At 37.2% G+C, this 17,337-nt stretch overlaps 1 protein-coding gene across 3 annotated transcripts in view; it reads left to right on the top strand.

Moving 5' to 3' along the window:
• Positions 1-17,337, top strand: part of LOC127431253 (neurexin-2-like) — a 599,363-nt gene that overhangs the window by 153,083 nt on the left and 428,943 nt on the right. Inside the window, exons 4-5 of one of the 3 annotated variants that reach the window (XM_051681610.1) lie at positions 9,277-9,306; positions 9,514-9,552. The exons of the other annotated variants lie outside the window; for them this stretch is intronic. Coding sequence (XP_051537570.1) covers positions 9,277-9,306; positions 9,514-9,552 — 69 coding nt within the window. The remainder of the gene's footprint in view (positions 1-9,276; positions 9,307-9,513; positions 9,553-17,337) is intronic. 3 annotated transcript variants of the gene reach the window in all.

Here is a 17,337-nt window from a genome sequence, read left to right as displayed (position 1 = left end):
TGTATTTTTTGTTTACTCAGGTTGCCTTTGTTTTATGTTATATCTCGTTTGAAGATCTAAGACAATTTAGTATGAAAAATACACAAGAATAGAAGAAATCTATTCTGTATGTATATACAATATGTATACATGTGTATATGTGTATATATATCTAAGCTGAATAAAAAAGTGTTTCCATAAGTGACTTATCAATACTGTGTGTTCTATGAGATAATGGTTGTCATTCATCAATAAAATTTGTCCAATATTAATTTACATTTATTCATTTAGCAGACGTTAATGATTCATGATGATTCTAATTGCTGCTGAACGGTTTCCTGGTTCTGGTCTTATGACCACGTACACACTGCAGCTATATTCGGTTGTCATTTCACCTTTTAGTGCTTAATTCTGTTCTGTACACACACAGTTCAGTAATTTACGGGAGTGACAACCGCATTCTTCTACTGAATTATCATTACACCATTTTTAAGTATTGCTCTTACATTTATAGTTTCTATTAATAAAATATGCCTGATATATGCCTTTTCATAATAATAGCCTAATATAATAATAATAATAATAATAATAATAATAATAATAATATAACATTTGTCTTACCAGATGAAGCTGAATTTGTAGGCTACATTAACTGTGGAATATGTTGTGGTTTCTCCTGGTATTTCAGATATTAATATCGACATGAAACAGAATTTTCGCTTGTCTGTGCATGTATAACAACATTATTCTGGAGGCAAGAGGTGTCAATCAAAATGTGAAATGTCAAGCACACATTTTTGCATTAAATAATAAATACAAATTTAAAAACTTTAAAAGAAATTAAAATAAAATCAATATAGCCTACAAACAGGTGAAAGTCCCATAAGTATGTCTGTTTTAGTTAAATAATAATAATAATAATTATGTTAAATTTATATAGCACCTTACCAGAGTTCAAGAACACTTAACGTTTTCAGATTTAACACTGTTTAAAGAAGAAGAAGAAAAGTATGTTTCAGTTTCTTCGTTTTAGATAAGGAGGAATATTCCTAATAGATGAATACTCTATGGAGCATTTAAACCTTTATGGAGCATTTTAACTTTTTTCAGAATGAAGTCTTAACTAGTTAATAACCTTAATCGCTGATGTGAATATAAGTGTGGTCAACTTTAAAAGATGGATAGATGAGCTCCGATGTGATATCATCTCTTCAGGTCAGGAATTTAACATTGCGCTTAGGTTTAGGCAATAAATGAATACATGGGAATCACGTATGAATCTTGTGATTACATTAACAAATATTTAAAGAAGTCGAAAGTGTATATGATGTCGTATCTTAGTTAATGTTACACTTGATAAGCTACAGATGCGCACAATTATCAGAGACCACAAACCGAGTTAAGATCGCACCCATCCGATCTGAAATCACAACATGCGCATTTTAATTCATAAGGTTTACACTTTAGAAATATTGGCTGCACAGATTATATGCACATAAATTTGCTGTAATTTTGGATATGTTTATTTAAAATATCACTTTATCCTTGTGCTTTTTGGATAGTCAAACGAATATTTTTTTATAATATTTGGATTAATCCGTTATTTGTTTTGAAGTCATTATTCGTGCCTTTCCGAATAAGGTATTCGGCTTCAGGCACATCCCTAGTATTAGAGGTAGACCGATACATCGGTTTTACCAATTAATTGGTGCTGATAGTTGGTTTTTGGAACTATTTATAGTCGCCAATAGTTTTTCATCATTTCATCATTTCAAAACAAGAGTCCCTGGTGTGTTTTGGGCTTATTTATCTTTACCTACTATGTACACACGTGGGGCCTCATTCATGAAACACGAGCAGAACAAATACGTATTTGTGTAAATCGTTCGTAAAGCCGGTCTGGCGTAAATTTTGGATTCATGAAAGTTTTCATATTTTTAAAACGTTTACACCTGCTGCCGACCATGTGTAAATCATGCGTAAGACATCCGAACATGTTGTGTTCTTTCAGACAAACTGCCATGACTACATTTTGATAGAAGTAAAATTAAATAAGTAATGAAAAATTTATAATTAAATGAGTGAATTTAACCTTAACAATAGCAAATAATAAAAAATAATAAAAAACCTATTATTTAGAAACTTTCTTTCTTTTTTTTTTTTTTTTGCTACTTGCATTTATTTCTTCAAAGGATATTTTTTTTCCCCAACTCTGCTGGAAATAAGCTTGACATAGGTTTGCATTTGATTTTCTCAAAAATAAATAAATAAACAAAAATAATGCCCTCTTACATGACTGGCTGGACTTTATTTTTATTATTATTTAATATTAGCTCTATTTATTTCATAATTTAGTATAGGCATCGGTAAATCACAGTCAGTTGATGTATGGTCAGTGGTAAAACCATAAATGAATGCATCTCGGGCAGGTGCGTAAACAATACAACGGGAAAAAAGAAAAAGCCTGCACACTGCCATATAGCTTGCCGTAATCCTTTAGGTCAAAGACCTTTTTCAGGCATTCTATCAATTTCTTTGAATATTGTTCCTGTTGCAAGGGAAGTAGGCTATATCACTGTGCAGCCAACATTGATATAGCCTATTTACTCGAGAAGTTTATCCAGTGACGCACGGTGTACTCAACTGACGCGTGGTGTACTCAGCTGAACCAGAGAAGGTGGTGGACATCCTCCTGTGACCTGCCGGTGTGAACTGATCATTTTTCATACACAAAAGCTTCATGTCAAACCATTTTTATTGACCTCTTGGACTAATTCACAAAAGAACCTCTGATGACAGCAAATATGCCTGTAAGTTCGTTACTTTCTTTTTAGATGCGAGTGTTTGCTAATTCAACATTTTACGATGTGAATGCGCTCATTAAATTGTTTTTTTTAAATAAATAATATATATATATATATATATATATATATATATATATATATATATATATATATATATATTACTGTTTTGTTACTGTTCACTTATATATTAAAAGCTTTCTATTCCCATTTACTAGCAATTCTGAAGCCTTCCTTATATGGCATTTTCATGGGCATGAATTATGATAATTGTGAATGAATGAGCATGCACTCTCTATTAACGAATGTTTGGAATTCACTAACATAAACAAGTTGTACTAACAAATCTGGGGAATATGAAGCGTTTGTGAATCTGGTGAAAAGTTTTTGGGAAGCTCCATTTTACATGGGAATTACTCCTAATTCTTTAGTATATTTACGAAATTTTCATGAATGAGGCCCATGGAACGAAAATTTATGGGACTCACTCCCGCATTTAAATGTGGTTTTCACTCCCAAACTTTGTAGTGTGTGCATGGCCATTAGAAGCAATTTAAAAACTATCAATATGAGCATCCCAGAAGGAGAACAACAAAAATTTTAAGTGTTAGATATAGTAAAAATGAGTCAGGCTCAACTTGTGCAGTTGTTGGCTGTCATACTCGTAACAACTCAAGATAACTTATGAATGTAACAGACCTTGGTCCATAGCTTCACATCATTCACCACTCCATAAACTTTGACGGGTAAGGCACTGTCAAAAAATGGTCATCAGGACTCTTTAATGTATAGGTACTATGGAGCCATATGCTTTTTTTTTTTAGACAATTTTGTAAAATGTATTATGCTACACATCACATTATCCGCTAAGAAAATACATCAGTGCGTGTGGAAACATTGGAGACTGAAAAATGTGGAGATAATGCTTTGCGTAACCACACTGCATCTAGTAATTCCACAGGCATCATCATTTTGACATGCATATATGTAGTTGATTTTAGAAACAAATTTTGATGATTGCTTCCACAGCAGCATTGGCATATACCAAACTGTGGGGATGAAGTAAATCATGTAGTTAAATTTTGTGTTTAGATGAATGTTATGAAACAGCAAAAGCAATATTTTGAAAGCCCCCACCCCCTTATATATATATATATACTGGCGGCCGAAAGTTTGGAATAATGTACAGATTTTGCTGTTTCGGAAGGAAATTGGTGCTTTAATTCACCAAAGTGGCATTCAACTGATCACAAAGTATAGTTAGAACAGCACCATCACTATTAAAAAAAAAGTCATTTTTGATCAAATCTAGACAGGCCCCATTTCCAGCAGCCATCACTCCAACACCTTATCCTTGAGTAATCATGCTAAATTGCTAATTTGGTACTAGAAAATCACTTGCCTTTATATCAAACACAGTTGAAAACTATTTGGTTCATTAAATGAAGCTTAATATTGTCCTTGTGTTTGTTTTTGAGTTGCCACAGTATGCAATAGACTGGCATGTCTTAAGGTCAATATTAGGTCACAAATGGCAAAAAAGAAACGGCTTTCTCTAGAAACTCGTCAGTCAATCATTGTTTTGAGGAATGAAGGCTATACAATGCTTGGAATTGCCAGAAAACTGAAGATTTCATACAAAAGTGTACACTACAGTCTTCAGAGACAAAGGACAACTGGCTCTAACAAGGACAAAAAGAGATGTGGGAGGCCAGATGTACAACTAAACAAGAGGATAAGTACATCAGACTCTCTAGTTTGAGAAATTGACATCTCACATGTCCTCAGCTGACAGCTTCATTGAATTCTAGCTGCTCAACACCAGTTTCATGTACAACAGTAAAGAGAAGACTCAGGGGTGCAGGCCTTATGGGAAGAATTGCAAAGAAAAAGCCACTTTTGAAACAGAAAAACAAAAAGAAAAGTTTAAAATGGGCAAACAAACACAGACATTGGACAACAAATAAATGGAAAAGAGTGTTATGGATTGTAACAGGTAAAAGACGCAAGGAGGAGGCGGATTGTAATCAGTTAAATGCCACTTTGGTGAATAAAAGTACCAATTTCCTTCCATAAGAGCAAAATCTGTACATTATTCCAAACTTTTGGCCGCCAGTGTATGTATATACACGACCGGTCAAAAGTTTTGAAACACTTTCTCATTCTTTATTATAATTTTTTTTTGCACATTTTAGAATAATAGTAAAGTCATTAAAACTGTGGAATAACATAAATGGAACTATGGGAATTATGTTTTGACTAAACAAAATCCAAAATAAATCAAAACTGTGTTATATTTTAGAATCTTCAAAGTAGTCACCCTTTGCCTAGAATTTGCAGACATGTACTCTTGACATGTTCTCAACCAACTTCTTCAGGTATCACCCTGGGATGCTTTTTAAACAGTATTGAAGGAGTTCCTATCTATATGCTGGGAACTTATTGGCTGCTTTTCTTTACTATTTGGTCCAAGTCATCTGGTGTATATGGTGGCACAGTAATATGGTTGCACAATGATATTTTTGTCTACAAAACTAATTTCAAACATTTAAGCATACGCCTTCAGATCAAAATATTTTTAAGATCATGAGAAACATTTCGGTCAAGTGTTTCAAAACTTTTGACCGGTAGTGTATATATATACTGTATATATATAGAATCGCCCCATGTATCTTGCAATATGGATTTTATGGGCCAAAACATTCCTTGTAATGGAAACACTTTAACCTCAACAAGCTGTTGCGCCTTTCATGAATTATTATTATTTATTTATTTTATGTATGCTCTTATTTTTTTTTCCAGCATATGATTCAGTACTCACTTGCCATTTAAAACAATATCTCCCCTTTCCCAGAAAACTATTTATGAATTACATATTTTTATGGGTTATTGACTCATTTCTTTTAAACAAGATGAACACATTTATGCAGATTAAGCCAGGCAGTGATTTTGTTGTGCAAGCTCAACAGCCAGGTGGAGGTGAATGTCCATGAAAACAGCACAGGAACGAGAGCATAAGTGTGTGTAAGAGAGAGAGCCAGACAGATAGCAGCGGAAGGGAGTGCATAAGGGTGGGTGGGGGTTATTTGCATGGGCAACGTCATACTAAAGGAGACACAGGAGCCTGTTGCTATGCCAACGCAGATGGGCCACCACATTTCAATGCAGACGTCCACAGCAGGCCTCTCTGCGTCAGAGTGCTGTTGCAATGACACCGTGCATTTGCATTCTCAGTAAAATAAATGTTTACATGCAGCATACGTTCCTTTAAAAATACCAACACCTCTGGGCAAATGTTGCTCCATTTTGTTCTGCTCAGCGGGCACATAGTTGCTCAACCTGTTTCATATTAAAATGTGCCTCGCTGGGAAGGAAGTGAGGCTTCTCTGTAAGCTATTACTGTCCATCTTCCTATCTCTTGGTTAAATTAGCTGAATAAATCGTCTCCCTCACAAATTGGAGAGTAAAACCAAAATTGGTGGTTGTTGGTAGACCGGCTACTCATTGGTCATGAATGAAACAGCTTAATAAAAAAAATCCTTAATGCAACGTGGCATGGCATTAAAGCGTAATAGAAGTATGAGACCAAAAGTATCAAAGAGGCAAAAGAACACCATTTCAGGTTGGGATAAAACTGCTAAAACACATGCAGAAGGAAGTCTGGATTTGGGGTCATTTATAAATAAAAGTACTTCTCTTTATATGCTAAAAGTGAGAGAAACATAAATGATGTATCATCTTCAAAGGCGATGCCTCTTAGTATATGGGCATCATAACACGAGGTGTCGCCTCACTAGAACCAGATAACTACTGGATTCAGACTCATGAGGAGCAGCATATTTACAGGGATGGGTGGATGGATGGATGGATAGATAGATAGATAAATGGATAGATAGATAGATAGATAGATAGATAGAATATAATTTCACTTTACACATCTTTAAGCAGCCATTGCATGTAGTATTGCATCTCTTTAATTTGAATATTCATATTATGTGCTAGAATATTTAAATGAGCAAAGGTAATTTTCAGTCCCTAGGCTGTTAATTGTTCTAAAGCACTTGCAGAGTGTTCAGATATAACTACTATTGTTCTTTCTTATGGATATTGTCTGTGTTTATCATAGTTAACCGTTCTACTGCTAATTAATTTTTTTGTGTCACTACAAAGCACATCTATTTTCTGCACTCAAAAGCTGAACCGTCTTTTGTCATCTTCATCCCTTCATGTGTGATTTTATTTATTTATTTATTTATTTTATGGAATTTGCTGCACAATGACTTGTCACTCCCTGTTACAATTATCTATACGACAGCTGTGTTATCTCCCTAATAAACTGCAGCATTCGCAATAGAAGTAGCAGGGCCACTGACTGAACTGCAGTAATTGTCAAGGAATCACACAGGAACATCAGTGAGAACAATGCTGCCGTAAATCTGCACTCTATAATCACAGTATTGCTTTGTTTCATTGAAATGAAATGCACAGCTGCAATGATAATTTGCACCCAGGTTATGCTCTTTAAATCTGGGGTTGTTTTGTATGTGGTTCCTTGGAGGTACATTTGGAAAGTATGGAAAATGGAATGTTCTTTCTTTTCAATTATATATCGCCTTGAATGTGGTTCAGAGCACGAGAGAAATTTCAGCTAATTTGACACAATCTGTTTGATTCATGAAAGTAATCATATTCTTTGCAACATGGAGTGAGGTGTAAATGGCGTTACTGTGGGCTTTCATGAAGCTCTCAGCTGATGCATAATTTTTTTTAAATTCCTTTTTCATGAGCTTTTGGTCAAAAACATCTGGTCTGCTTTACTGTCAAGTTTGTTTACTGTATTTTTCATCTCTTTTGCACTTTAAAAATACTTTGGTTATGGTGAAACTTGTTAGTCTTCCCCTGCTTTAAGGGGTAGGTCACCAATACAAATTCTGTCATTATTTATTCAACCACATGTTATGCTAGGGAAACACAAAAGGAAATGTTATGCAAAATGTTATCTTCAGACTACGTCCACACTAATACGTTTTCATTTGAAGGCTCATCTTTTTCTCTCCATTTTGGCCTTCCGTCCACACTGAAACAGCATTTTTGTAAGCGAAAACAGAGCTTTTTGAAAATGCTCTCCCAAGTGGATAAATTTGAAAACGGCATCTTCACGTTGTAGTGTGGACTGGGGAAGCGGATATATCTGAAAACTATGACATATTTGTTGTCATGTGACGCAGTCATGTAATCCATTCAACCAAAACAATCAAGATGGCGGCCTGTGTTATGGTGGCACTGTTTTGGCTGATATTTACTTTAATAGCGTTGTTAAAGATAAATGTTACTTTGTACAACTTTCACATTGCTTCAAAGGCGATGGGAAGTTTACTCGGAATAGATGTCTGGTGATGGAACATGTGGACAATTGCGTTTCAGACTGTACATGCATCAGTGATTTTTCGCATTCGTAGTAAGGGGATTTAAGCATTTTTATACGTGTCAGTCTGGACGAGCAACCTTTGGAAATCGCTTGAAAATGGCAGTGTGGACATAGAGGGTTTCGAAAACGCTGTTTTCATATGTATCCGGATTTATGTAGATGTAACCTCTGTCTTTTATTGCACTTTTTTCCCATACAATGTAAGTGAATGGTGATTTAGGCGAGCATTCTGCCTTTTCATTTTTGGCTGAACTATCTCTTTGAGAGTTTAAACTTCCTGTACTGTAAGACTGACCATGACTTTGTTGACCCTTGTCTGTATTTGCATAACAATTCCTCCTGATTGTCTTCTGAATTTCTGCACAGCTCTCAACTGCATTAGTTGGAGATAACAGCAATGACTACACCATGATTACAGAACTTTACAGGAGAGTGGCTCCTGTTTGGTGTGTATTTTGATTGATATTGAGCTGATTGGTATTGAACATTATTACATCTCTGAAGTCAACTCCTAGGCTTCTGTCTTTTAGTAAGATGATAGACTGTCTGCACAGGTTACCTGCAGCACCCTCTGTATGCTTTAGATCATTTATCTTGGTCCCTGCTGCTTTTTATGAGACATTCTCCCACTGCTTTGCTATTTTATGAGACTGTGGCTTTCAAATGCAACATTTATGGTTGTAACTGCTATAGCATAGAATGTATGATTTAAGGAATGCTATCTGCCAAACACTAAATATGTGCTCCATTAGGAGAAAAAGCATTTTTGTAAGCAAGTGCCTTTTTGGCACTTGTGCCAATTAAAATGCTTTTTTCCTTCCCCCTTCCCCCTTCCCTCCACCCCCCCAACACCTCTTAATACCTTTCTTTGAAAAAAATGTGTTTATTTTACCTTCCTTTATTTTATTTTTTTGCTTTGATTTCCTTTGAATTTGGCATCCGTGTTCACCTCAGGATGTCTGTCACAAACTGCAGTCAAACGTTGTGACAATGCTTTTCGTTTCTGTCCGTGCCTTTTTTATGACCCTCTTATTTCCTTTTTCCTTTTCCCTGTTTCTTTCCCTCAAGGTCTGGCGCACCTGACGTTAAAGAGCCAAGGTATGGGGCCTCTCCCTCTTCCTTTTTTTAATTTCCTCCCTCAATCCTCCTATCTGTGCCTAACTCCTTTGCTTCCACAACTCATTTAATCTAAAAACAAGTCACTTTCTCTTCCTTTGTCCCATTGGTTTCTGTGCCCTGTCATTCTCTGCTATCTGTGTGTTCTCCATGTGCGTCTCCTCACCCCTGTCCTGTCCACTGGCCCAGCCCCAGGAGCAGCTCCTCTGATGGCCACTCCTGCAGCAGGTAACACTCTTATGCTCTCCCTCTCATGTTTGTTTTGGTCTTGATGTTGTGCGGTCACAAACCGTGCCCAGAATGCACAGAGCCAGAGCTCTGCTGTCATTCTAGCTGTTTGGCTGTGTCTTTAAGAGAACATTAATAGGTTTGAAGGCCAATTGCCGACTGAATGTGTATATCAGAAATTTTGTACCGAAAAATTATTTGGGTATTTTTTTATAGTGACATTTTTTTGCTCCATTTTCGTTCTTTTTTTTAACATTTTTTTATTTCCTTTGGATTTATGATGTGTATTTAGTTGAAATGGAAATAACGTGCCCGTTTGAAATGTTTGACTCATTGTAGTGGCTGATAACTGTCATTATCTATTATGCACTTCACATTCTTTTATCAGCATGTATGCCGAATTACAGTGTAGTCAGGCAAAGCTTTAAAGCCACAATTATTTTCATTTTTTATAAAAGTAGCCTATCATAGCGCTGCTTGATATGCTAAAGCACTTCAGTCAGACATATTTATCTAACAAATTTCGACAGAGCACATTCCCTGTCTGCAGCAATAACAGAAGGCAGCTTGATTCCTTGATTCCCTAACTGACTTGTCAGTCTTAATTACTTTAAGTGATTACAGGCCTATGTGAGATAAGCAGGGTTCCCTAATTGCATGATTTTGTAATGATTGGTTCACAAAACTTATACAAGGAAGTACTGTATGTCTTCATCAAAATGCTCCACGGCTTACTAGAGTACAACAGATTATCTATTTAATATGACAGTTTTACTGAAAATGTATTTATTTTTAAGACAAGAGCAAAATATGTAAAAATATATTTGTATATATTTAGGCGCAGCATGTAGAAAGCAACAAGGTTGAGATCATGTTCCAGGCTCTGAGTGCTCAGTTGTGGAGGATGGTTTCTCAAACTCGGGTCTATGGACCCCCAGGGTCCTTTTCAAATAGCCAGGGGGTCCATGGAAAATTCCTAAAATAATCAAATAAGTAATAAAAAAAGCAATAACAAAATTACTCAGTCTTAAGCTATTGACTAGTATAAAATACAACATAACAGAAGTTTAGAACAATTTATTCAAACAGCCTTGTAACAGTATAAGGATGGCAGGGAGGAGGCTGGAACCGGCTGAACAGTCAACATAAAAATAAAACATAAATGAACACAGACACACATGCAGCACGGCCGTGTGCGTCTCTCTCTCTTGAACTGGCACCTCTGGTTCCCCTTTATCTGGCTCTCCCGCTTATCAGCTGATTCCGCGCCAGACGTGCACCATCACGGCCCGGCCACGCTCTCCTCCTTGTCACACTCCACCCCCGCCCGATTCAGGCCGGGGCACCACCGATCTGACTAACTACACCACCCCCCCCCCACATCTTTAGAGGGGAGACACTGCTCTTCCGGCCGTTCTGCCAGCCGGTGGTCCACCCCGCCTCCTGTGAACCTGGGGGAGAGATGAGGGGAGGCGTGGGGAGAAGGAAAGGGCGAGCAGAGAGAGAGAGAAGAACTTGCTGTCACCTGGTCCTTAACCGTTCCACCGCCCTCTGGCAGACACCAGCTCGCTCCTCCCCCGGCAGAGTCCTCCGGCCCCTGGTGGACGGAACCGCTCCTCCCCTTCTTCGGTGGATGGCAGCAGTTCCTCCGGCTCTCGATGGCTGGCAGCGACCCCTCCGTCCCCAGGCAGATGGCCTCAACTGCTCCCCTGGCAGATGGCAGTGGCGAGGACTCCGCGACAGTGCATCCCTCCTCCCTCCCGGGTTTCAGCACCACTGTAACAGGTAAAGGTGGGCAAGGAGGAGCCGGGAACCAGCTGCACAATCAACATAAACTTTAATGATATCATTGAACAACATAAAACATAAACGAACACAGATACACATGCAGCGCGGCTGCGTACGTCTGTCTCTCTCTCTAACTGGCGCCTCCGGCTCCCCTTTATCTCGCTGTCCCACTGATCAGCTGATTCACCGCCGGCCGTGCACCATCACGGCCCGGCCATGCCCTCCTTCTCCTCACAAGCCTATATAAGAAAGTTGTAGATTCTGGAATGCAAATAGCGACTTCTCTGATTGGTGAATGAATCTCGCTTCTAGGTGAATTGGGGGGTATTACTTTTTACACGTGTTTTTTACAGGAGTTTCTGCAGATGACAGTGGACAGTTTCCATTATACATTAAGACACAGAACTATTGCTTCATCCGGTAAAAAAGAGAAGGGGTTTAACAACGTGTATTTCAAGTTATATCGACCACAATGAGCGTGAATATTCACAAGCCACAGCTGACCAGCACTGGATTAGAAAGGTACCCATTTCTGACTGTATATAGCCAACTTATAATTATTTTGTTTAATCTTGCAAGATAAAGTATGCTACTGTCATATTATAAGTTAGTATAAAATGATGACTGACGATCCAGCTTTAGGTCAAATGCAAAGATATTTCAGTTATTAATGAAGATATTAACACAGTTACCCTGACTTTAACCATATGATCTGTCTAATAGTGGACAATATTAGTTCATTTCATTGTATTTATGCAGTATATATAATTTTCCTCTTCGGTATAACTGTCATGTATGTGAATATAAATAACGAAATCACTAAATCACTCGCTGCCGAATAGAAGAGAGACTTTATGATGTAGGAATATGAGAACTTTTTATTTTCCTTTTTTATCTTTTATTTGTAGAAAAGCAAACCATGACAGTTAAAATTACACAACAATTTGACACAATGATTAATGATTAAATTGTGTTATTGTATCATTATTGTTGTTTAATTATGAAAAATACTATGATATTATAGTAACAAATCAAAATGAATGAATCAATACGCAACTGTTTATTTTATTTTTTCAGAAGAAAATGGTACTTTCCTCATGCTTCGACTAGGGAGAAATTATAATATTTACAAAAACATTAGTACTATTTGAGCTTTGTAGTGTTCTCTGTGATGTTTCTTCGCCCTGTGGATGGCGCTAAAACCAGAAATGAGTGACTCACTGTCTCCCTAACTTCATTTTATGGTGTTTGTTCTTGCTTTCTTTGATATGAATCACTTGTGCTGTATTCCTTACTTGTAAATTACTGTACAAAGTCAAGTTTATTTATAAAACACTTTAAAAACTTAAGTGTAGAACAAATCGCTGTACATTAAGTGTACATCAAACACAATAACACAATCTTACAATCTTATTAAAACACAATGGAATAAAACATTTCCAAACATAAAACCAAATGTAATGTAATTGAAACACTTTGCACACAGAAGCCTCATACAACAGGACAGCAGTGCTTGGCCGTTCTGCAAGCTTCATATGTTTTAAAACTTATTTGAACTAATCACTGAGATCATTTTATACTTTTAGTAGATAATATCATATTAGTCATGATGGTATGTGGGATCGGGTGTCTGCAATTAATTTGGGTTTATGAAAGAGGTCCTTGCTTCAAAAAAGTGAGAATCCCTGGACTAAAGGATACTTTACTGGCACCGTGCTTCATCATTCCACTGCAGTGATCCATCAGAATCAGCTCTTTAAAATGCCACAAGCACACTCGTCTACACTGCACATCTGGATTTATGCCCATTTATAACACTCCTGTCCATCATTTAATCATCATTTGACAAATTATTGCTGCTATGATAAGCAGAAAATGTACATAAACATCTTTCCTTTTTAATATTGCTCAAAATTGAATGTAACCAAGTAAACCTAATTTAATTGAGTTAATTTACTTTATTCCATTTGTTTTGGGACAACATTAATATTTTTTGTGTTGCTAACTAAAACTCAGCAGGAGATTTCTAATTCCCAGCATGCTGTGCAAGGGACTCGCTAGGGAGAGTAAATGTAAAAAAAAAAAAGTTTTTATGTGTTTTTGAATATAATGAGGAAATATAATGGGGGAATATAAAGGGGGATACTTTTAAATGCTTAATGTATGGGCACGAGGTCTCCAGTACTCAGAAGTGACAGCAATGATTGATCATGAAAATCATATTGATCGATTTTGATCATGCGTGACTTGACTATTGATGTTAATGATTAATTGATAATCAATTAATCATCATTACGAAGTTAAACTATTAAGGTTATTGATCATCGATTAATTACTTACAGAACAAATGCATTCAGTAATCATGCCAGCAGATGGTGATAAGTCTGTCTATACAGTCATCCGTCACTAGAGGGTGCACTGTCTCTTGCATGATGCATATAATGTCTTGTCTGCAGCAAAGAGGAAGAACTACACAGATGCTCATCCTTCAGTTCCTCTCATGTAAAGATGATGCAGGCTCAGTGCAATCAGTGTTGAGGCATTTCTCTATAAATGAACACAATGTTTTCTGCATACACCGTGATAGTATGTGAATGCATACACAGTGATAGTATGTGAAAGTACAGCATGACAACAAGCTTTGTTGATCCGCTGGTCTCCTTGTTTCATTACAACCTACAATTATTGTACGTCAGTGTTCGCCAGGAAAGCATGAAGGCAAATTCAGCTAACATCTCACCATAACCAGAGAAGCTGGATGTTATGTACTGTTTACGCAGCATGTTATGATTTGACTTAATTTAAAATAAAATAAAAATAAGTCAGAAAGTCCGAAATATCCCACGATCCACAACGTAATGTTTTAAAGTACTCAAATATGTATTTCATATACAAGTTATCGTTAACAGCAATTCATAAGCAGTAATTAAACAATTTACAAATTTGTACTAAACATAGCCTAAATGTATTAAAATACACTGAACTAAGCATGTTTTAAGAGGAAAATGCCAGGGGGCCTGGGTAGCTCAGCGAGTACTGACGCTGACTACCACCCCTGGAGTCGCAAGTTCGAATCCAGGGTGTGCTGAGTGACTCCAGCCAGGTCTCCTAAACAACAAAATTGGCCCTGTTGCTAGGGAGGTTAGAGTCACATGGGGTAACCTCCTCATGGTCATGATCAAGTGGTTCTCGCTCTCAATGGGGCGCGTGGTAAGTTATGCGTGGATCGCGGAGAGTAGCATGAGCCTCCACATGCTGTGAGTCTCCGCAGTGTCATGCACAGCGAGCCACGTGATAAGATTCACGGACTGACTCTCAGAAGCGGAGGCAACTGAGACTTATTCACCACCACCTGGATTGAGGTGAGTAACCGTGCCACCACGATGACCTAGTAAGTAGTGGGAATTGGGCATTCCAAAAATTGGGGAGAAAAGGGGATAAAATAAAACAATTTAAAAAAGAGGAAAATGCCAATACTTGACATTCTTAAGTGTAATAATTTAAATTATATTTAATTATATTAAATTTAATATTTAAACAGTAGCTTACATGCGCATATTATTTGAAGTCGTCCACGTGCATTTTGCGGTATTAACGTAAACGATTAATCGATTAATTGATTGTTAATTTCCACAACAATCAATTATTAAAATGTCTGAAAATTAACATCCCTAGATGTGACTTTTCACTAAATACGAAATTCAGTCATTACTATACACAACTGTGTCAATGAGGTGCTTTATTTTTTTTATTTTGCGATTGATAATGTCATGGTTTTTGGCAGTATTTTGCGGCCTGATCATCACAGCAACAAGCTCCAACACAGCGCACCGTGATTTTCTGTCCAGGGAAGAGACAGTGCTCAACCCTCTGGAGAAGCACGCACACACCAGCTGAGTTCTTCTTCTCAAACTGCTAGACAGAGTGCAGCTGAATGGAACAGAACATAGGGTCTTCAAAACAATTTTCATCTTAACACACTATTAAAAACACGCTAGTTATGGCATCTTCAGTCAAGCCAACTGCCTTTTGAAAATGCATGGTTCAGCCAGCCACAACAAAAACAGTAGTGCACAGTTATTAAAATAATTACGGTAACCTGAAGGAAGAGCGCAGAGATACGCTTTCTGAGCATTCTTTTATTGAGTTGGCCAATGAGTCTTCACATAATAACCAAATGCGAGGCATTATATTTTGATTTTTTGTGCTTTTGTTACAGACGTTATCGCAACCTAAAATTATGAACTGGTACAACAGTGACAGTGGAACAACAACGTGATCCAGTGCAGCAGCCAAAGACTTCTGTCAAACGTATAATTTATGTCTTCTCTTTTTTTAGTTGAGCATGCTTTGATTCTGAAATAAACCCCTCCATCACATATTTGTTTAGGATACTAGAAATAATTTTTGGTGATTATATAATAGATATATAATATATATTTACTGTGTATATATACAAGATATATATACACACTTGACAAAGGTGTTATTAATTGTTTTCTCCCCTTTTTCACCCAATTTGGAATACCCGATTCCCAATGCACTCTAAGTCCTTGTGGTGGTGTATTGACTTGCCTCAATCCGGGTGGCGGAAGACAAATCTCAGTTGCCTCCGCGTCTGAGACACCACACACCCCACTGAGAGCGAACCACATTATAGCGAACATGAGGAGGTTACCCCATGTGACTCTACTCTCCCTAGCAACCGGGCCAATTTGGTTGCTTAGGATACCTGGCTGGAGTCACTCAGCACGCCCTGGATTCAAACTCGCGACTCCAGGGGTGGTAGTCAGTGTCTTTACTCATTGAGCTACCCAGGCCTCGACAAAGGTGTTATTTTATTAATTAATTAATTAATTAATTGTATTTTATTTATTTATTTATCACACATTATACATTTGCACATATACAGTGAAATTCTTTTTTTTTTTCACATATTTAATAATTCCTGAGGTTATTTACTCAGTGCAATTTCTCTCTCCATGTTGGCAACAGAACAGATGTTGGTAAGGCTTAGGAGGAGTACGAAAAAGTAGGTTTTCAATTAAATTCAAAATGGCGGACAGGTAGTATGGCCGACCATGGCAAATTGGGTATCATCCTACTTGGCATGACCCAAGGGATCTAAAGAGAGCAGTCAGAGGACAACAGGCCAAATTATTCAAAATTTATAAGCATTTTTACACATTTTGTTATAACGTTTGACCACAAAGTGGCACTGCCCCAAACTTGGCATGGTGCCGATGATGCATATCAAGTTTCGTAACAGTACACCAATGCAGTTGTAAAATACAGCATTTTACAACAAATTGAAAATGGCCAACATAGAAAAATTGGATATCATTCGACTGGTTATGCCCCAGGGAATCTAAAGAGACCTGTCTGCATGATTTTAGGCCAAACTATTCAGAGGTTATAAAAAAGCTGTTTTTAATATGTAATGACCACTAGGTGGTGCTGCACTGAAACTGTGAAGGTACTCTTAGGTCATCCTTGTGATGACATATACCAAGTTTTGTGGCAATATGCAAAAGTGTTGCAAAGAAAAAGCCTCACCTCCATTTTAGCGTACTCGCTGTCAAATTCATTTATGCGATATACAAGAACGGTTGGGTCTATCATCATGAATTCCATAACTTTTTGTCATGAGTGTCTCTAGATGATACGTACAAAATGTGGTGCAAATCGGACATACGGCTTAGGAGGAGTTCGAAAAAGTATGTTTTTCGGCAAATTAAAAATGGCAGAAAATCTAGTTGAAACCATGGTATGCAGGCCAAGGAATCAGAGGAAACAATTTTGATTCTAGGCCTTACGATTCAAAAATTATGAGCATAAACATGAGTGCAAATCTGAACAGGCGGTGGTGCTAGGGGGTTTGAGTTAGAGACCCCAAATATGTATCAGTTACATTTGAGAGTGTCCTCTGTCAGTGTGCCAAATTTGTTAACTTTCCTATATATGGTTTTATGGGCTGCCATAGACTACAAGAGAGGA

Source organism: Myxocyprinus asiaticus, chromosome 40, assembly GCF_019703515.2.
Source record: "Myxocyprinus asiaticus isolate MX2 ecotype Aquarium Trade chromosome 40, UBuf_Myxa_2, whole genome shotgun sequence".
Lineage (NCBI taxonomy): Eukaryota > Metazoa > Chordata > Actinopteri > Cypriniformes > Catostomidae > Myxocyprinus > Myxocyprinus asiaticus.
The sequence above is the reverse complement of the archived record's forward strand: the minus strand, read 5'-3'. Positions and strand labels throughout refer to the sequence as shown.